This window comes from Mustela lutreola, chromosome 12 (genome assembly GCF_030435805.1).
Source record: "Mustela lutreola isolate mMusLut2 chromosome 12, mMusLut2.pri, whole genome shotgun sequence".
NCBI classification, from domain to species: Eukaryota; Metazoa; Chordata; class Mammalia; order Carnivora; family Mustelidae; genus Mustela; species Mustela lutreola.
In genome coordinates, this window is record NC_081301.1 from 61,335,700 (window position 1) to 61,353,321 (window position 17,622).

Below are 17,622 nucleotides of genomic sequence, written 5' to 3' on the forward strand. Positions count from 1 at the left end.
ATTTATCAGAAGTTCATTAAGAGAGCACAAATAGCATTACTCTAGAGTTCTACATCATATATTTGAATATTATTTTCCAGTTCTCAAAGCATTTACCCATATTTATCCTCTTTGATCCCTGAAACAACTCTAAATAGTAGACAAGGCAGGTGTTACTATTCCCCCTTTACAAAAGAGGAAAATGAAACTTGTAGAGATCAAATGACTTATCCGGAAGAGTTCAGGTTAGTGGCAGAGATGAGACTCCAACACAGGTCTTAAAATGCCAAAGCTAAAGCTTTTTTTTTTTAGGTCTATATTTTCTCCAAGTGGTAATATTTCTGTTTTTATAACTGACGCAGGATGGTGTACAACCCAATAGGATTGCATCCGTCTCCCACATAGTCCCCAGACTGGCCCAGAATGGTCTGCATTGGTACCATCTGTGGACGAGTAAATCGTCGTAAGATTTTTGGGCCCTAACTCCAAGAGATTCTGATTTATAAAGTCTGGAGTGTGGACCAAGAATCTAGATGTTTTAAATAGCTCCCTAGATGACACTGGCATGTAGCTTGATTGAAAACCACTGCTCTGAAGGGCCTGGAAGTGGTCTAGAGTTGTCCCCCGTCTTCAAGTTGGGGATAATCAAATGCCAGTTCCTGGAATGTAACAATTTAACTGTCTAGACAGCAGCCATCTCAACATGCCCCAGTCTAAACTAATAGTTTCCTCCTTTCTGTTCCTCCCTATGGCCCTTGACAGAGCTCACTTCTGTCCTCATTACCTGGCTGCCCACTCACATCATGGAGACTCCCTTGCCATTTTCCTCGGCTGCTCCATTTCAGCTTGTGGGACTTCAGGGACTCAACTTCCTGAAAAAATTAAATTAAAAAACTTCCTCCCAGATAACTTAGGACCTCGTGTGGAATTTAGCTCACCTAGGAGCCAGAGGGAAAGAATAATAAGCAGTTGTATTCGTTATCTGATTGGCGGCCCCAGAAATGTTATTCCTGGCTCTCAGGTGGCCTTCTAGCAGAAAAATATAAACTACAAATACCTTTAGGTTAAAAAGGGAGCATCTTGGCGTCATAATGCAGGTTTATATGTATATGAATGCACAGTAGTGCACAGTGGAGGAGGTCTTTTTTCTAGAACCTGAAGGTCCCTCAGCTGAAGAAGTTTAAAGAATAGACAGGGAGAAAGAGAAGAGAGCTGTATAGCAAGAGCCTCAGCATTTTATTTACCACTGAGAATAAAAGAAGACTGAGCCATTTGGCAGGCCAATGGGAGAGACCAGCACACACATTTTAGCACGAGACAAGAGCCCTTCTGGGAAAGAACTGCCCTAAGGAAAGAGCTGATACATGAATTTGTAAACAATAACTCAGCCAGTGGAGGACAGAGATGACTGTGTGAGATCCTCACCAGATCAGACAGGCATGACCCAGAGTACCTACAACTGCAGAGGCCTCTTTTAAGGAATTTCTTCTACATAAGTCACTTTTGCTTGTAACACGAAACCTCGAACTCCTAGTCAAGCAAATGGCCTGGAGTAGAAACCTAACCTAAGAGTTAGGTTGAAAGGAGAATATGAGAAAGACTGGTACAAGAGCTCTCAAGTGGGGAAGGAGCAATTAAGCCAGTCTGATTCTTCAAGAAACTTATTTAATCAAGGCAATAAATATTTTTTGAGTACCAACTATGTGTAGACATTTTATTGGATTTTTAAAAAAGATTTTATGTAATCCTTACACTCAGTGTGGGGTTCGAACTTAGAATCCTGAGATCAAGAGTCTCATGCTCCACTGACTGAGGCAGCCAAGCATCCTGACGTTTTATCTTTAAATTGTATTGAATAAATGTTTCCACTGAATGTATTCTGTGCAAGACACGTAAATTTTATAAATATTAATTTATTTAATTCTCCTAACAACCCTGCAAACTAGCTGCTATTAACATGCCCGTTTTTGAAGGTTAAAAAAAAAAAAAAATCCTCAGTGCAGAGAAAGCCTAATTAATTTGCACTTAGTTTTTGTGGTAGAGCCAGTCTTTTAAGTTCTGTGACTATATCAATAAACAAAAGAGACCAAAATTCATGTCCTCCTCAAATTTATTTCTACTAATGATTTTGGCCTGGACATTTGGAGAATCAGTGGTACTAGGAAGAGAAGCTAAAAAAATCAAATGGTGAAGGTCAGCAGCAAAAGCTATGTGGCAGCAGAGGCCTTAGAAGGAAGTGTGAGGGACATGGTTGTGGATAATAGAAAAAACTAAAGAGCAATGAATTCAGGATGAGGGCGCATTGGAATAAAGAGATCCCAAGAACTCTCTCATTCCCAGCCATGTTCATATCCATGAGGTCCAGATTCTTGGCTGTGTTTTGCATACTCTTAACTCTGCAATAAAACCACCACAACTGAAGTAACCTGAGTGGATTTTTGCTCTTCACATTTTTAAGAGCTCCCAACATTCAGCCCTATGGAGCCCTAACCCCTCACAAAAGCAAGGACTATAAGAAACAATACCCAAAAAAGGCAGTGTACACAATTCAGTCTCCTTGACAGGTTAAGCATATGAAGTTGCACTATAAGATGAGCACAGACACAGGAGACACCAGGACAGGAGGACAACTCTTTCTGCTTCAGGGAAGTGTCAGGGCTAGCAGAGTGATGTCACCGGGTGTCAACCTCAGCTTAGAATGGTGGTGGCTGTCCTGGCTCTACAACTCCCAACCTCAGGCAGCAGTGGGGTCCCAGTATAACCTCAGTACATCTCAGAAGTTACAACAGTGGTATCATTCGCACTGGTTTCTGAGCATAATGTGGGGGGTAGCTTCAGCATTATCAACAGGATGCAGAAAAAAGTTCCTCTCCCTCAGCCTGGAGGGCAGTGACAGCTGAGCATGCTGACATTCTTGAAGTCATATTGGAGAACACATGAAAATGGCAGTTACCAGGTAAAAACCAAGAGCATTTATTTATGAGCTCATCAAGATGCTCCTTGAGGACTCTCAGAAGTAATTGGGAAGCACTTGATAAGAGTCTGGAATATTGCAATAGCATTTCATACTTAAGACATAAGTATGCTCTTTTTTAGATTTTCACTGAAAACCCATTTAACAATTCAGGCTGATGAGACCAAAGTGAACAAGAATGATTCTTTTGATGTTCTGTTGCCTCACCTTGGTCAATGCTGTGTTGTACAGGGAAGGTGATGTTTACTAAGACTGTGCCAAATCCCTCTGGTTACCATTCTCACCTCAGCTATGTCTCAGGAAACCACATTCCAGAGCACTGAGTCAGTACTTACACTGGTAGGGAACATTCCACAGGAAGCTTCAGCAATTCTGATGCAAGCTGAAGAGTTTTCTTGGCAAGGGCTGGCTTATTGGAATGCAGTCCATTAAGCAGGAAAGATGGCAGTAGTTGCAGAATGGTAAGCTCTTTAGAGATGGAGGTCTATAGGAGTAGCCTAATTGCCTCACATCACAGATAGGGGAATTGATAGCAGTGTTTTGTGACTCTGCAGGAATTTCATGTGACCATGCCCTTCCCCCACATCAAGTTACCAGCTCCTCCTGCTCTTTCCAAGATGAGGGCGAAGCCTCCCAAACACCTAAGAAAACTGGTTTTCTCATCTTACCTCCTCTTTCCAGTTGAGTAAGATGAAAGTTGGAAAAGCTTAGTTGACCAGAAACACTAACCTAAGGTAGGTGGACTATGTAGTTTTGCACATAAAGCAAGGACTCCGAGGTTGTAAGAATGAAGATGAAGATGCAGACCATGAGAATGGTGATGGTGGTGATGATAAAGACTAGGAACAGTTGGCAGCGCCCACTTGTTAAACTGGCCAATATGTTGATTACTTGATATATATTCTCTCACTGAATGCTTAACATCACTGTCAAGAAATAGGTATTATTATGCCTATTGTACTGATGGAGAAACTGAGGTCAACTGTGAAGAGACAAACACCAAGTCACAAAGTTATTAGTGGTAAAGGGGAGCTTTGCACTCAAATCTGCATGACTCTAAAGCCCATCCCTCCTGACTTTTTGTTAGATGCTGCTCAATATCCACTTTTTCATCTCAAAGAGGGAGGGAGGAAGGTCAGGTGTGTAAGAAGGTAGGCCACACTGGGCTGGGAGAGTGTTTCTACCTTAGTTCTTTGTAACTGATTACCACTGGCCAATTCCCTTTGGCTCCTTGTCCTCACGTCCCTCCCACTCCAACTCCTTGAAGGTCACAGACATTTTGTGTTGTCTGGGGGGAAAAATTGGCAACTCAAAGGTCTTATAAAATTACAAAAATATTAGTCTCTTATTCAATGGAGGGAGAAAACGTAGAGGCAGAAAGAGGCCTAGAGAATCAGTCTTGAGGAAAATCAAGTCAACCACATTTCCCATCCTATTCATTTTCTAACCCATTGAAATGGGATTCTAATTGCGTAAAACAACTAATTTTGTTCATTAAGGTTCAATTAAATTAATCTGAAATTCAGGATAATGGCATTGTTGAACAGCCATATTAAAGATGAAACATAATCTCTCTTGACTCCATTTCCTTTGACAAAATAAAGTTCAGCTACTAATGAGCTTATGCTACAAGGTCTCTTTTATAAACGGCAACAAAGGGTGCAAATTTGTGAGCAGCAATTTTTATTATCATCAACAACCATTTCCTTTGTTATCAAAATATGCAGAAATTATTGTGTCCTTTTTTCTCATTCTGGCTTTGATGGGAGGAGGCATTAAATAAATAGCTTCATAATCATATCACCCTGGAGTTACACAGTGAGAGCCTGCAGGGGGTGGTCTCAAAGCTTTGAGGCAGGGCATTCTGTGGACTAGGCAGACATTTCAATTTTCAGCTTTTAAAGGCCTCAGAGAATCGTGCGCCCTCCCTCCCCCACCCCCAAAGTCCAAGTCTCTATTTCTGGGCAAACAAGAAGCATTTCTTTCTACCTAGGTAGCCTAGCCCATGGCTTTTTCTGACCTAAGGAAGACCCTGCTCTCTAGAGTCAGGAGAGCAATTGGCAGCCTGTCTAAGTAGTATGAGTCAGCCTCTGAGAATGAGCCTTCCCACCCTCTGGAGATACCAGGCCCTTTCCATTGGTAGCCACCAGAATGGCTCAGTGCCGCCATTTCCCTCCTCAGGGCCGTGTTGTGTTCACAGTTAACCAGTTCACAGTTGTCAGAATGTCTGCCCCTGGTCAGTAGTGCTGAGAATTTCAAGCCTGGTAGGGTTAACTTACTATCCAAACCTAAGACAAATGCCATCAGTCCCCAGTGCAGTGACACCATAAGTGAGTGGCATTCAACCAAGTAAGTGGCTGGCATTCGACCAAGCTTAGTGAGGGTGTTATGTGCAGGGGATCTCAGGGAATATGGAGATGAATAGGGGCCTATATAGCAGGGGTGAACAGTGGGTATACAATAAGAGGTCCACATCTTTATCCAAAATCCACAGGGCTAGATTTATTTTGTGTGAGTTCAGAGTTTTCAGTATTTTAGAAAGGCAACTTGATATCTAATATCCCATATTACCTAACACCCAACATGACTATCCTATAGTGGTATGTTTGAATGTTCATAGTAAGTGAAATAAAGAATATAAAGAGCCTCCTAGTAGTTCAGGTCAGGTCAAGTTTCCTACTAAATGATTTAGGAGTTATAAAAAAGAATCTTCTAGGAGTAAAAGAACAGCCACCAGGAGAAGAAAGGGCCCTGGGAGGGAAAGGGGTAATGAGATCATCCATAATATTCCTGCAAGGGGCCAAGTTGCCGTGAGCTGAGAGAACTGACCTCTATGGGGGGGGGGGGGGAGCTGAGGACTTACTGGGGTGTGAAAGTCCCATCAGTGGGTGTAGGCAGGGATTGATCTTTCTCCAAAGACCTGTTACAAAAGGGCTGTGCTCTAGTATTCCCAATAGCTGTTGGAGCTGAAGGCCACACTTCCCCACAGTCTCCTGGGCTCTACCTTCAAGGACAGCTCTTTGGCCAGGATGTGCCTTCCCCTTCGCGCCTTTGTTACCAATATGTCTTCCACGAAGAAGACCCACCATGGCCACTACCACACTCACAAACCTGACCAAACCAATCTCTCAAGTCTTCATTTGGTCAAGTGTGTATAGTCTTCTCAAATGGGTGAGTATATTTATGTCCAGAAGAACCCTTCATACTCAAAATGTAGTCTCATGAAAACATTCTCTTTATGCCTCTCAGTTTCAGAAATGTTCTTTAAAACACCATAATATATGAAGAAAGAATGAAAACCGTTGAATTAAAACTAAGTAATTTTGTAATTAGGGAGTAGTGGTGGCTGCAAAATATACTAAAACACACTAGATTGTACATTTTAAAAGAGTGAATTTTATGCTATATGTACTATCAATTAAAAAAATTAAATAGTTAAAAGAAAAAGCTTATTCAGTAAAATGACCTTCAGCTCTACTCCATTCTCATGACCATACCCTGAACCTTATCAACACTCAAGTGTAGAAATTATCAATGAACCCCTCTTCTTCTGACCATTGGTTCTGAACTTGAAGTCAGACCTTGAAGAGGTCCTTTCATCCTCTGCCCTGCAGTTTAACAGTTGTGTTTGTTTGGCATTGATATTGCAACATACTACACAAACTTAGAGGCTAACAGCACCACCGTGAATTTTTTTAACTTTCTGGAGGCCAGAAATCTGACATGCTTCAGCAGGCTAAAATTAAGGTGATAATAGGGCTGGTTCCTTACAGAGGCTTTAGGGGAAAATCTATTTCGCCTTTTCCACCTCCTACTTGCCATCTACATTCTTTGGCTTCTTCTGGTTTCTGTCTCTGTCTTCAAAGCAGATCACTTCACCCACTTTCTTTAACACATCTGCTTTTCAGTCTCTGAACCTCCTGCCTCCCTCTTATAAGGACCCTTCTAATTATATCAGGCACATCCAGGTAATTTAGGATAATCTCCCCATCTCAAAATACTTAATTTAATAGCAACTATGAAATCCCTTTTACCATGTAAGGTAACATATTCACAGGTTTTGGGGATTAGACTGTGGACATCTTTAGTGGGGGAATGGGGTCTTATAGCCATCCGTTTCCCACATCCCTCTTTTCTCCCAGTCAATTCCCTTTTGAAATCAACTACCTTCCCTTTTCAACCCAGACTAATGGGGAGGAAGAAACTATTCTCCAGCGTCTTTAATTCTCATACCCTTTTCTGCACACTGAACCCACTAGAAATCTCCTTCCCAAAACAATTCTATAATTTCCTTTTCTGCTCTTATGATAAAGAATTCAGTCTCTGTGGATGAAATCTCCAACCATTTCACCTCTGTTCTCAATCTGTTTTCCTTCTTTCAGGATTCTTCCATCAATTGTTCTCTTTAGATCTTCAATTTCTAGACCCCGCCATTAGTAAGAAATTATTTTCTCTCATCTTAAAGAAAAAGCGAGGACTCTTCATTCTGGACAGTGGGGAGAAGATTTAGTTCTCCATACTCTAAGCTTAATTAAAGATTTAGTTCTCCATACTCTAAGCTTAATTAAAAGTCATGGACATAATAGAACAACCATAAGAAGACTATGAAATGCTGAAAGAAGCAAGAAGACTTCCGGGGGCTTCAAGATTTAAGAACTACTTAGGAATGTAGTTGAATAGCAATGTGTTTGAACAAGAATGTGTTCTCTGGAATTTTCTTCTTATCTCCCAAATATCCTGGATTTGGAGATGGAGAAATCTGAAAACTGGATCTACCAAGAGGCATAGTGGTTAAAACCAAACCAAAACAAAAACACTTAAAACCTGCTCCCTATAGTCAAAAGACCTAAAAAGGAGCAGCATAGCAGGACAAAATCCTTTTTGACAATATTGTACCCCAGTCAAACATAATGAATGGTCCCTGCCTGTATAGTCTCAGGAAGAGACCAAATGGAGAGTTTGGATTTCTGTCCCTCACATGATGGCAGCAAGAGAGCTGGGGTGATACTCTCCCCTCACCCTCAGTGTTGTGCTGATGGAGACCGAATGAGGAATCTGGACTTCTACCTTCCATCCATCCTGAAGCCTGGATGTCCTGGGTGGCATTTCCCTCCCTGTCGGCATGCTATTAGTGGAGACTGAGTGTTTTTTATGAATAGTATGAGGCAGTGTTCCTCATTTTTTCAACTAGAGAACGGAAGGGTAACCTTAGAGAACAGAGATCTACAGAAAAGAATTCTATAAATATGCACAAGAATTTGGTGACTGACTCACATATGAAACTGATTTACATTAACTCACCAAAAAGTTTGAGAACTGAACTAAAGTGGAGAATAGTACCGTCGTTTGCAGAGTGGACTCTGGATAGCACACAAAGCAGATCAGAAGAGCTCTGAAAACTAAACTGTCACTGGAACCACAGCCCACAAAAATAGGCCAGGACCTAAGCACTAAACCAAAACAGGGTGACTGCCATGACTAATGGCAAAAAGAATATAGATATAATCCAAACTCTTCTAACATAATATTCAAAATGTCCAGGTTATAACTGATTCATTTGCTATGACGAGAACCAGGAAAATTACTTGAATGAGAAAAGACAATCAACACACTGTAGTACCAAGATGAATCAGATGCTGGAATGATCTGACACAGATTTAAAGTAGCCATCATTTAAAAAAAAAATTAAAAAAATAAAGTAGGCATCAGAAAAATGCTTTCATGTATAATCAATCATGCTCTTGAACAAATGAAAAAATAGAAAATTTCAGGGAAGAAATAGAAGATACAAAGAGAAGAACCAAATGGGAATTATAGAGTAAAAAACACAATAACCAAAATTTAAAAATTCGTTCAGTGAGCTCAATATTATTGAGTTTGGAGATGACAGAGGATGGACTCAGTAAATTTGAGGACAGATCAATAGAACTTACCCAATCTGAACAAAGAGAAAATAAACTTTAGAAAAATCATTATTGGGGGGTACCTGGGTGGCTGAGTCAGTTAAGCATTTGCCTATGGCTCAGACCATGATCCTGGGGTCCTAGAATCAAGCCCTACAGTGGGCTTCAGTGTGGAGTCTGCTTCTCCCTCTCCCATGGCCCCTCCTGCCACTCATGCTCTCTTTCTCTCTCTCAAAAAGTTTTCATTTCTTTAAAAAAAATTATCGGAAACCCATGTAACAACAACAACAAAAGACCCATCATTTCTGTCACTGAAGTCCCAGATGGAGATCTCAAAGAGTATGGAATTAATGGATAAAAATTAAATGGATAAAATTAATGGATAAAAATTTCCCAAATTTGGTGAAAGGCCAAGAGGTTAAACAAATCCCAAATGAAATAAACCCAAAGAAATAAAAGTCAAGACACATTATTGTCAAGTTCCTGAAAACTAAAGAAAAGAAAATCTTGAAAGGAGAGAAAAGGGGACGGGTGTGATTGAGGGAGGAAAGGAAGTGGGCAAGTGAGTGATGCCTGTCTAATAGGGAACACTGATTTTTTTTTTTTTTTTTTTTTTTTAGATTTATTTATGAGGGCACCTTGGTGGCTCAGTGGGTTGGGCCTCTGCCTTCGGCTTGGGTCATCATCTCAGGGTCCTGGGACTGAGCCTTTCATCAGGCTCTCTGCTTAGCAGGGGAGTCTGCTTCCCCTGTCTCTGCCTGCCTCTCTGCCTACTTGTGATCTCTCTCTGTGTGTCAAATAAAAACGTTTTTAAAAAATATTTATTTATTTATTTATTTACTTGACACAGAGAAAGAAAGTGAGTGAGTGCGAGCTTGCACAGAACACAAGCAGGGGGAGAGGGAGAAGCAGGCTCCCCATGCCAGGACCAGGACCTGAGCTGGAAGATGCCTACTGTCTGCATTAGGACTGAGCCACCAGACGCCCCTAGGGAACACCAATTTGAATGTTAATAGATTTCTCATCTGAAATCACTTGAAATGCTCTCCCCAAGGTCACTGTTGGCCTGCTCAGAAACAAGGACCTGATCTTGCTTGGACTCTGCAGCACTTTCTCTGTCAACCACTTCTCATTATTAGGAGCACTGTCTTCCTTTGCTGTCCCAGACATCAGAGCGTCCTGATTTTTCCCTTCCAGTATTCAGGCCCAGGCTCTTCTTCTACCCATCCGTTTAGCTTTCCCAGGCTTCTGATCTCTTCTCACAGGACATCTTCTCTCTCTCTGCCTTGCCCACCCTTCACCTCGATTTTATTTAAGTCAGGTTTACTGAGGTGATACTTAAATCTAGTAAAATCCACCTATTTTAGTGTTCAGTTCTATGAATTCTGACAAACATATAGGCTGTTACCACCACCACAATCAAGAAAAGTATTTCCACCCCCCAAACTTCCTTCATACCCCTTTGCTGTCCAACCCCCACCAAATCCTTGGCAAGCACTGATCTTTTTCTGTCCCCACAGTTTTGCTTTTGCCAGAAGGTAGATTCCATGTATTTTTAAAAAACATCTACCAATACGGGTGCCTGGGTGGCTCAGTGGGTTAAGCTGCTGCCTTTGGCTCAGGTCATGATCTCAGGGTCCTGGGATCAAGTCCCGCGTTGGGCTCTCTGCTCAGCAGGAAGCCTGCTTCCCTCTCTCTCTCTCTCTGCCTGCCCCTCTGTCTACTTGTGATCTCTCTGTCAAATAAATAAATAAATAAAATCTTTTCAAAAAAATCTACCTTGGGCGCCTGGGTGGCTCAGTGGGTTAAGCCTCTGCCTTCGGCTCAGGTCATGATCCCAGGGTTCTGGGATCGAGTCCCGCATCAGGCTCTCTGCTCAGCAGGGAGCCTGCTTCCTCCTCTCTTTCTCTCTCTGGCTGCTTATGATCTCTCTCTGTCAAATAAATAAATAAATTCTTTAAAAAAAAAAAATCTACCAATAAAAATGATGCCTTCCTCATTTATACCCCTAGTGCTGATCTGTCTTTTGAGCTTCTTTTGTCTATCCAGTGTCTTTTGTTTGGGTTAGGTTTAGAATAATTTTTTTCTTCATGCATCAAAGAGGTTAAGTGATTCAGAAGTTACTTAACCTCTCTAAGCCTTAGTTTCCCTCCATGAAAGCGGGTAATGGTACTTTGTTGATTTCTTGGGGAGGTTAAACAAGGTAAACAAATGCCACTAAGGAGCCTACCAGGCTCAGGATTCACAATAGATAACTCAAGACATCATTAATAACAGTGGCTCTTGATGAAGTTCAATTTCTTCAAGGGTCCTACACCTACTGAGGACAGAGCGGGAAGTTTCTGAGTTGTCAGCCTACTTGCTGGAGAGTTCAGGCTTCCTCAGAGGCCAGGAATCCTTCTCCCGACCAGTCAGTGCTCTATGTCTCTACAACATACTGGGTGAAAGAATGAGTAACATTTGCAGTGACTGCAAATCTGAATTCTCAGAAAGAGTTCATAGTACGATTGAGTTTTGTAACCAACCAATTACAATTACTTTATGTAATGAGAATAACTCTACTTAGCTTCAAGTTTATGTGGCTGATCAATATCTGAAATGAAGTTTCATTTCAGATCCCTTTTACTTAAAGGAAAAAAAAAGTGCCCAGTGTTATTCTGCAGCATATACTACTCCAATATGATTACTCGTAGGACCTCCCAGTCATTTATAATACCATATGCACTTCAGCCTTGTTTCACATTGGATGGGTACAGGGAGAAGTGGCAGTCCCATTCACTCCTACATCTTTTTGTATTCTGAGTCTACATGTTTTCATATACTATTAGCCAGTAGCAATTTATAATGTATTCCAAGAAGCCATGTGATATTCTAGTGGATGCTTCTCAATTTTTCTCTAGATGAAATAAACAAAAGTACCATAATAAAAGTAAACTGACAAGAATCACACTGTTCTCATTTCACATACACATAAAGGAACTAAAATGTTGTGAAATATGCCAGGCAGTTTTTATTAATCCTCTAACCTCCAGAGAAAGGGCTGGCAATTAGATTTACATTAGAATTGTCACAGCTAGCAATTCTTTTAATACCAGAAGCTGGCCTTCAACTGATTTCATGTTACACATACACACTAAAAATGCAGTTAGTGTAACGCAAAGAAATTAAAATTACAATTGAAGTGTCACACAGTAAGTTAAAAAGCTTTAACAGTCTGTCTGGTCATAGAGCTAATAATGACTATGCAGAATGCAGTGAAACAAAGGTGTCTTTCTCAAGAGATAGAGTGCATCTGGGGCGAGTACTGTTTTGTTGAGGCAGCCATATACAGCTGTACTTAGTTATAGGAACATTAGTTAAGTGAGCCTATAAAAAAAAACAGCTGTATTTGAGATCACATAGGACTCTGCACATTTCCTCCCTGTGGCAGCCAATCAGAAATCTTGCTGACAGGCAAACTTGTATAGAACGAATGATCCTATTTAGATTAATTCTTCTTAATGCCTTACACAGGCTTACTCCCCTGGCATATTGTGGAGAAGACAGGTCAGTTCCATTCAAAACCTGGAGGTAGAAACACAAGCTTGATTATTTGATAATATATATGATGATACTGATATGGAATGTGGAGTGCTCAATCCTATAAAAGTACGACTGGTGGGCTCTTCCCCAGCTCGGAGTTCAGGCATGAGGCACTCTGGAAAATGAGCACTCAGTCAGCAGGTGGTCTGGAGAAATGATTTTTTTAAAGATTTTATTTATTTATTTGACAGACATCCTCACTCTTTGCCATGAAACTCTGAAATGCCCTTGAATCCTTGGCTCTGGACTCTGGCCGATAGGATGTTAACCAGCACCACAGAGCAAACTGAAATGTGCCTACTCAGCTGGGCTCACTTGCTCTTCAGCCTCTGCCACTGACATGAGAAGAACATAGCTGAGCTAGCTCACTGGGCCCAGTGGGATGATGGGAGACATGTGGAGCAGACCTGTGAGTTAGCCTAAGCCAAGGGCAGCACAGCTGCCAAGCCAAGCCAAGCCAAGCCAAGCCCAGTTTAGACCAGCCAACCTGGTCTTCCGAAGGCTGGCCACTGAGATTTTGCAGTTGTTTGGAAGGCAGCGTGATGGTGATTCAAGTTAACTGAAGCAGTCACTAAGGACTCTGTGACCCTCAGCAATCTTTTCCTGCTTGTCCTCCACCGTTCATCTATAAAGTGAGAGGGTCCATACAGCCTTTTCTAAAGGTCACTGGGGACAAGGAACCTGGGATGAGAAAAGCTCTAGACTCTAGGTGCTCAGAGTTCTTCAAGGCCTAGAATAAGCTGAAAGAAACACTTGATCTGACACTGTGGGCAGGCAGAGGAGCCTTTATGCCCAGTGACAGGTCTGAAAGGTCTGGCAATATGTCCAGTTATATAAAAAGTCTGTGAACGAAGAAGGGCCTGACAAACTTTTTTAGCCAGCTCCTAAAGAAAACCTGTTTTTCTGTTGATTTAAACATAAACCAAAAAGCAAGTCAGGAGACAGAATTGGAGAAAATGGAAATCTTTATTTTTAAACACTAGTACATTTTCAGGCTGTTTTAAAAAGGAAAAATCATATTAGTTGAAAACTATGCATCAAAGCATATTTATTTAAACTCTAATTTTACAAACACATAATGAAAGAAATATATTTTATAAATATCTACTCAGAATATTATGGGAAAAAAGTGTTTAAAAATAACAGCCCCAGATCTCCCTCTTTAAATATATAAAATTCCCATACAATTCATAAGAATTCTTTCTCAAGAGCCAAAAATTTCACAAAGGCCAACAACTCAGTTCTCATCAGACACAATCAAAAGTAATAGGGATATAAAAAAATGTAAAAGTTCTGTACAAGGGAAATTACAGATAGCACACGGGTAAATCTCATTACCATAGAGGCCATTTGTATTTTAAAAATGTTTTATAAAAACCACCATTTAAAACAAATAAGTGAGAGTCCTTCCCTGACTGTGGAAAATATATAAATTATTACCCTCTTACCTGGGTATCAGGGCTCCCACTTGCTGGGGTTGGGGAGAGAAGTCTCCATGTGTTTCCTGACTAAGGGCACAATTAGGCCACAATTGAGGACCCACCTCCTTCCTCAGTGGCATTTTTTTGGTGGATGATTCACTATTATTTCCTTTCACTTAGAAAAATTCTTTGGGATCATCGAAGATAACTGCTCAGAAGTGAAAGCAAGACTAGGGGAGGACTTCGGATTGTCCAATTAATAACACTTATAATCTGTGGTCTGGGTGACCAAACTCTGGAAAGCCTAATTTTCCACTGTCAGAGACACACCCCGTCACCTACCCCAGTGAGACATATCACACAGCCCCAAGGTTGTCCCTTCATCTTTCCTTTTCTGGTCCACGTTGCTCTGTTGCCTGCAGCAGCGTATGCAGGTTACTGTCTCTTCTGACATTTTTTCTGAAAAGAGCTCTTCAAAAAAGTGCGATACACAGGATCATCCACATATTCATTCTTAAACCTGGAACTCAGCACCCTTTGTCTCTTTTTCTCCCCTTGGATTATGTCTGCTCCATAAAATGTGTCTTCAAATCGCATATCAGAGGCTGTGGACTAGAAAGAGCCAGTGTCACACTGCAGAAAGCATGGCATTTGATCATGACAAGAATGGACAAAGATCTGATCTAGCCAGCTTGGAGTGGCATGTAGAGGCCAGGACATTAGCCCAGGATTTGCTCCATCCAGGCTCCTGCTTCCACGTAGCCCCAGCTTTCTTCAGGATCTCCCACCCCCAGGGACCTTCCCCCAGCAGAAGCAGAATTAAAGTCTTCTCATATAAACCTCCCTCACTTGTCATCTCCCCTCTGGCTCTTCTTGCCCAACCAGGATTTTGACAACTTGGTCAACAGTCATCTTTAACTCACCCTACTCCTATTTACCTCTGGGCCTCTGCCCATACAACTTCCCTGAAACTGTCCTTGCTCCAGCCCAGTTCCTATGATACCTTTCTATTCTGTCACCTAAGTATTGCTGGAATTGCTCTCTTCTCTGACACTTTATAAGCCCTTCCTCCTGCTTCTCTTCTTCTGGCTGTTCCTGTTGATGTGTCAGGGGTTCTCCTTTCTTAACTATCTGTTCAACTCTGATTCTCCTGATGTTTTTCATTTCTCCTCTCCACATATGCTCCTGAGCCCTCATATCCACACTTCTGCTTCTTCTCCAATGATGTTCATATCTCTCACTCCACTTCAGACCTCCTTCTGTGCACAAGCCTGCATGTCCAACTGCCCAGCAGCATCTCAACTGATCCCAGAGGCAATTCAAATCAACCTGCCCTAAATTGAAATCAAAGTCCTCCCTCCCCGTTACTATCCTTCCGATACCCCATAAATGGCATAACTATCCTACCCACAGAGACATAGCTACACTGATCAGAAACCTAAGAGTCACTGTAAATGTCCCCCATCCCCACCATGTCCAGGTCCCCTCCTCCATGTTCCTGATAGCTGTCCATCATTTCTTCTTTGTTCCTGCTGGCCCCATGATACAGGCCTCACATCTCCTCCCCTAAACCGCTGCAGCAAATGCTACACCCTCAGGCTATTTGCTACAGAACCACTAGAAGAAAGTGCTCTACAAACTCTCTGATTATATGTATCCCTGCTTATCATCTTTCAAAAGCTTTGCTGCTTTTTAAGATGGTATCCAAGCTCTCTAGACCTATATAACTTGGCAAAATCCTACCCCATATGCTGGTCAGATAGAATTATTTGCAGTTCCTGGCCACACCTTACTGGCTCATGCCTTTCTGTCATTAGATGTACTTTTTCCTTTGCATGGACACTATCCTCTTTTCTCTGACACAGGAAAACTTGAGGATCCTTCTTTTGGTTCCTATAAGACTTTATGTATCAATGCAGAATGAGATCAGTGGCAAAAATGAGGGGCAGTTAACTTTCTCTCCACTGGGGATTCCTGAATCCCTTGAGGGTGAGGATGTTACAGAGTGAGTACTGATCTTTACATGTCCTCCACACCAAGCAACACGCCTGGCCCTCAGTCACTGCTCAATTAAGTGTTAGCCAGGTGAAGGAATGTGGGTTTCTTCTGTTATGCTCAGGTAAAGCATTAAGACACAGTTTTTGCTTCCTAATTCTCTACTATTTTGTCTCCTAAAATGCATTTCCAACTGGTTTTCACTGAAGTGGATCACTCCAGATGATGCCAAGGCACAGTGCATCTCACTGTCACTGAGGCCACCTCCTCTGATTGGTGACAGGGGCAGAGTTCAGCTTTGAGAACTTGAAACACATGGTCAATCATGAAGAAGAGATAAACAATGGAGAAGTTACAAAGAAGCCTAAAAACTAAAAAATGGACCCAAGTGCACAGCAGGCATGTTCCCTGCTAGCTCATGAGATGGTTATCCAGGGTCACTGGCTACCTGCATGGACCCCCAGACACTACCTTGCTTCACTTGGGAAGAAAATAACTAAAAGATTATGGGTTTGCTGGGCACCCCCTGCCATTAGGAGAAAACATTTTTGTTTCATTCATTCTTGGCAAAGTACTTCCTCTGAGTAATCTTTCCCTTTTATAAGTGTTAAAAGTTACCAAAGGAGAAAATAAAACATCTATGAAAGTGTTGCCGCTGTGTGAGAACAGCAAAAGGCAGCTTCTCAAATATAATAATAAAACCGATTTACCAGCAGCTCTACTTAATTATGCACTGTTGCCATGGTTATTCTGTGAGACAATAAAAGGTAATGGGGCCGTTTCTGAAGTTAGTGGGAAAGAACCCCCGCAAAATCACCGAGGTAGACTGCTGACTCTTTTGAAAAATTTCTTCCCAAGTCAGCATGTGTCTGGGTGAGCAGCAGTCATTAAAATATGAGGCCTCTTGTTTAGCAGTGAGGCTGCTAACCTACCCTTCTTTAAAAAAAACAAAAGAGATTTCTCTAATCATAAAATATCTTCCATCAATGAGATTTCTAATTAGATTTGTTTCACCAGTCATAGACCAACCAAGGGCCAGAGGGTTATATACGACCTGAAGGAAAGGCTGGACTGCTGTAATAGGAGCACATAAGTCTTTGATTCAATAAAAACAGAGGAGGCAAGCTAGATTTAGTGACTGTGAGCCTTTGTTCCTGAAGATATTTTCTACTAGGTTCAATTGTTTGTTACACTCAGATAATATATGTGATTTACATATTTTTTACAGACTTTTTTTTTTTTAATTTGACAGACATCTGGGGCACCTGGGTGGCTCATCAGGTTAAGCCTCTGCCTTCGGCTCAGGTCACGATCCCAGGGTCCTGGGATCGAGCCCTGCATCGGGCTCTCTGCTCAGCAGGGAGTCTGCTTCCACCTCTCTCTCTGCCTGCCTCTCTGCCTACTTGTGATCTCTTTCTCTGTTGAATAAAAGTGAAATATTAAAAAAAAATTTTTTTCCTCTGAGAATTAAAAAAAAAAGTTAGATGTTGGTGTGACTGTTCAGAGAAATGGATCTTAGGACACTCAGGAGCTAGGTTCAAACAAAGCTGTGCAAGAAGGCAACCCAATATTGGAGACAAATCTATTATGGAACAAAGAGATTGTGATCTGAGCAGAAAGTAAAAAGTGTTCTTTTAATATGATTAAGAAATAGTATTTGAAATCTATAAGACCCAGCCAATGCTTAATCAAACACGCATTAGAAAATCAAAGACCTGAGAGACTTAGGCCTACCTACTCCATTGCCCATCCTTCAGTCTCTAGGTGA

The 17,622-nt window shown here is 41.5% G+C and overlaps 1 protein-coding gene across 9 annotated transcripts in view; it reads right to left on the reverse strand.

The window, feature by feature from the left end:
- Positions 1-17,622, reverse strand: part of KDM4C (lysine demethylase 4C) — a 521,081-nt gene that overhangs the window by 26,618 nt on the left and 476,841 nt on the right. For 8 of the 9 annotated variants that reach the window (XM_059142109.1, XM_059142111.1, XM_059142110.1 and 5 more), the window contains one exon: positions 13,386-14,471. The exons of the other annotated variant lie outside the window; for it this stretch is intronic. In XM_059142109.1, coding sequence (XP_058998092.1) covers positions 14,295-14,471 — 177 coding nt within the window. In that variant the 3' untranslated portion in view covers positions 13,386-14,294. Of the gene's footprint in view, positions 1-13,385; positions 14,472-17,622 lie in introns of those variants that run through there. 9 annotated transcript variants of the gene reach the window in all.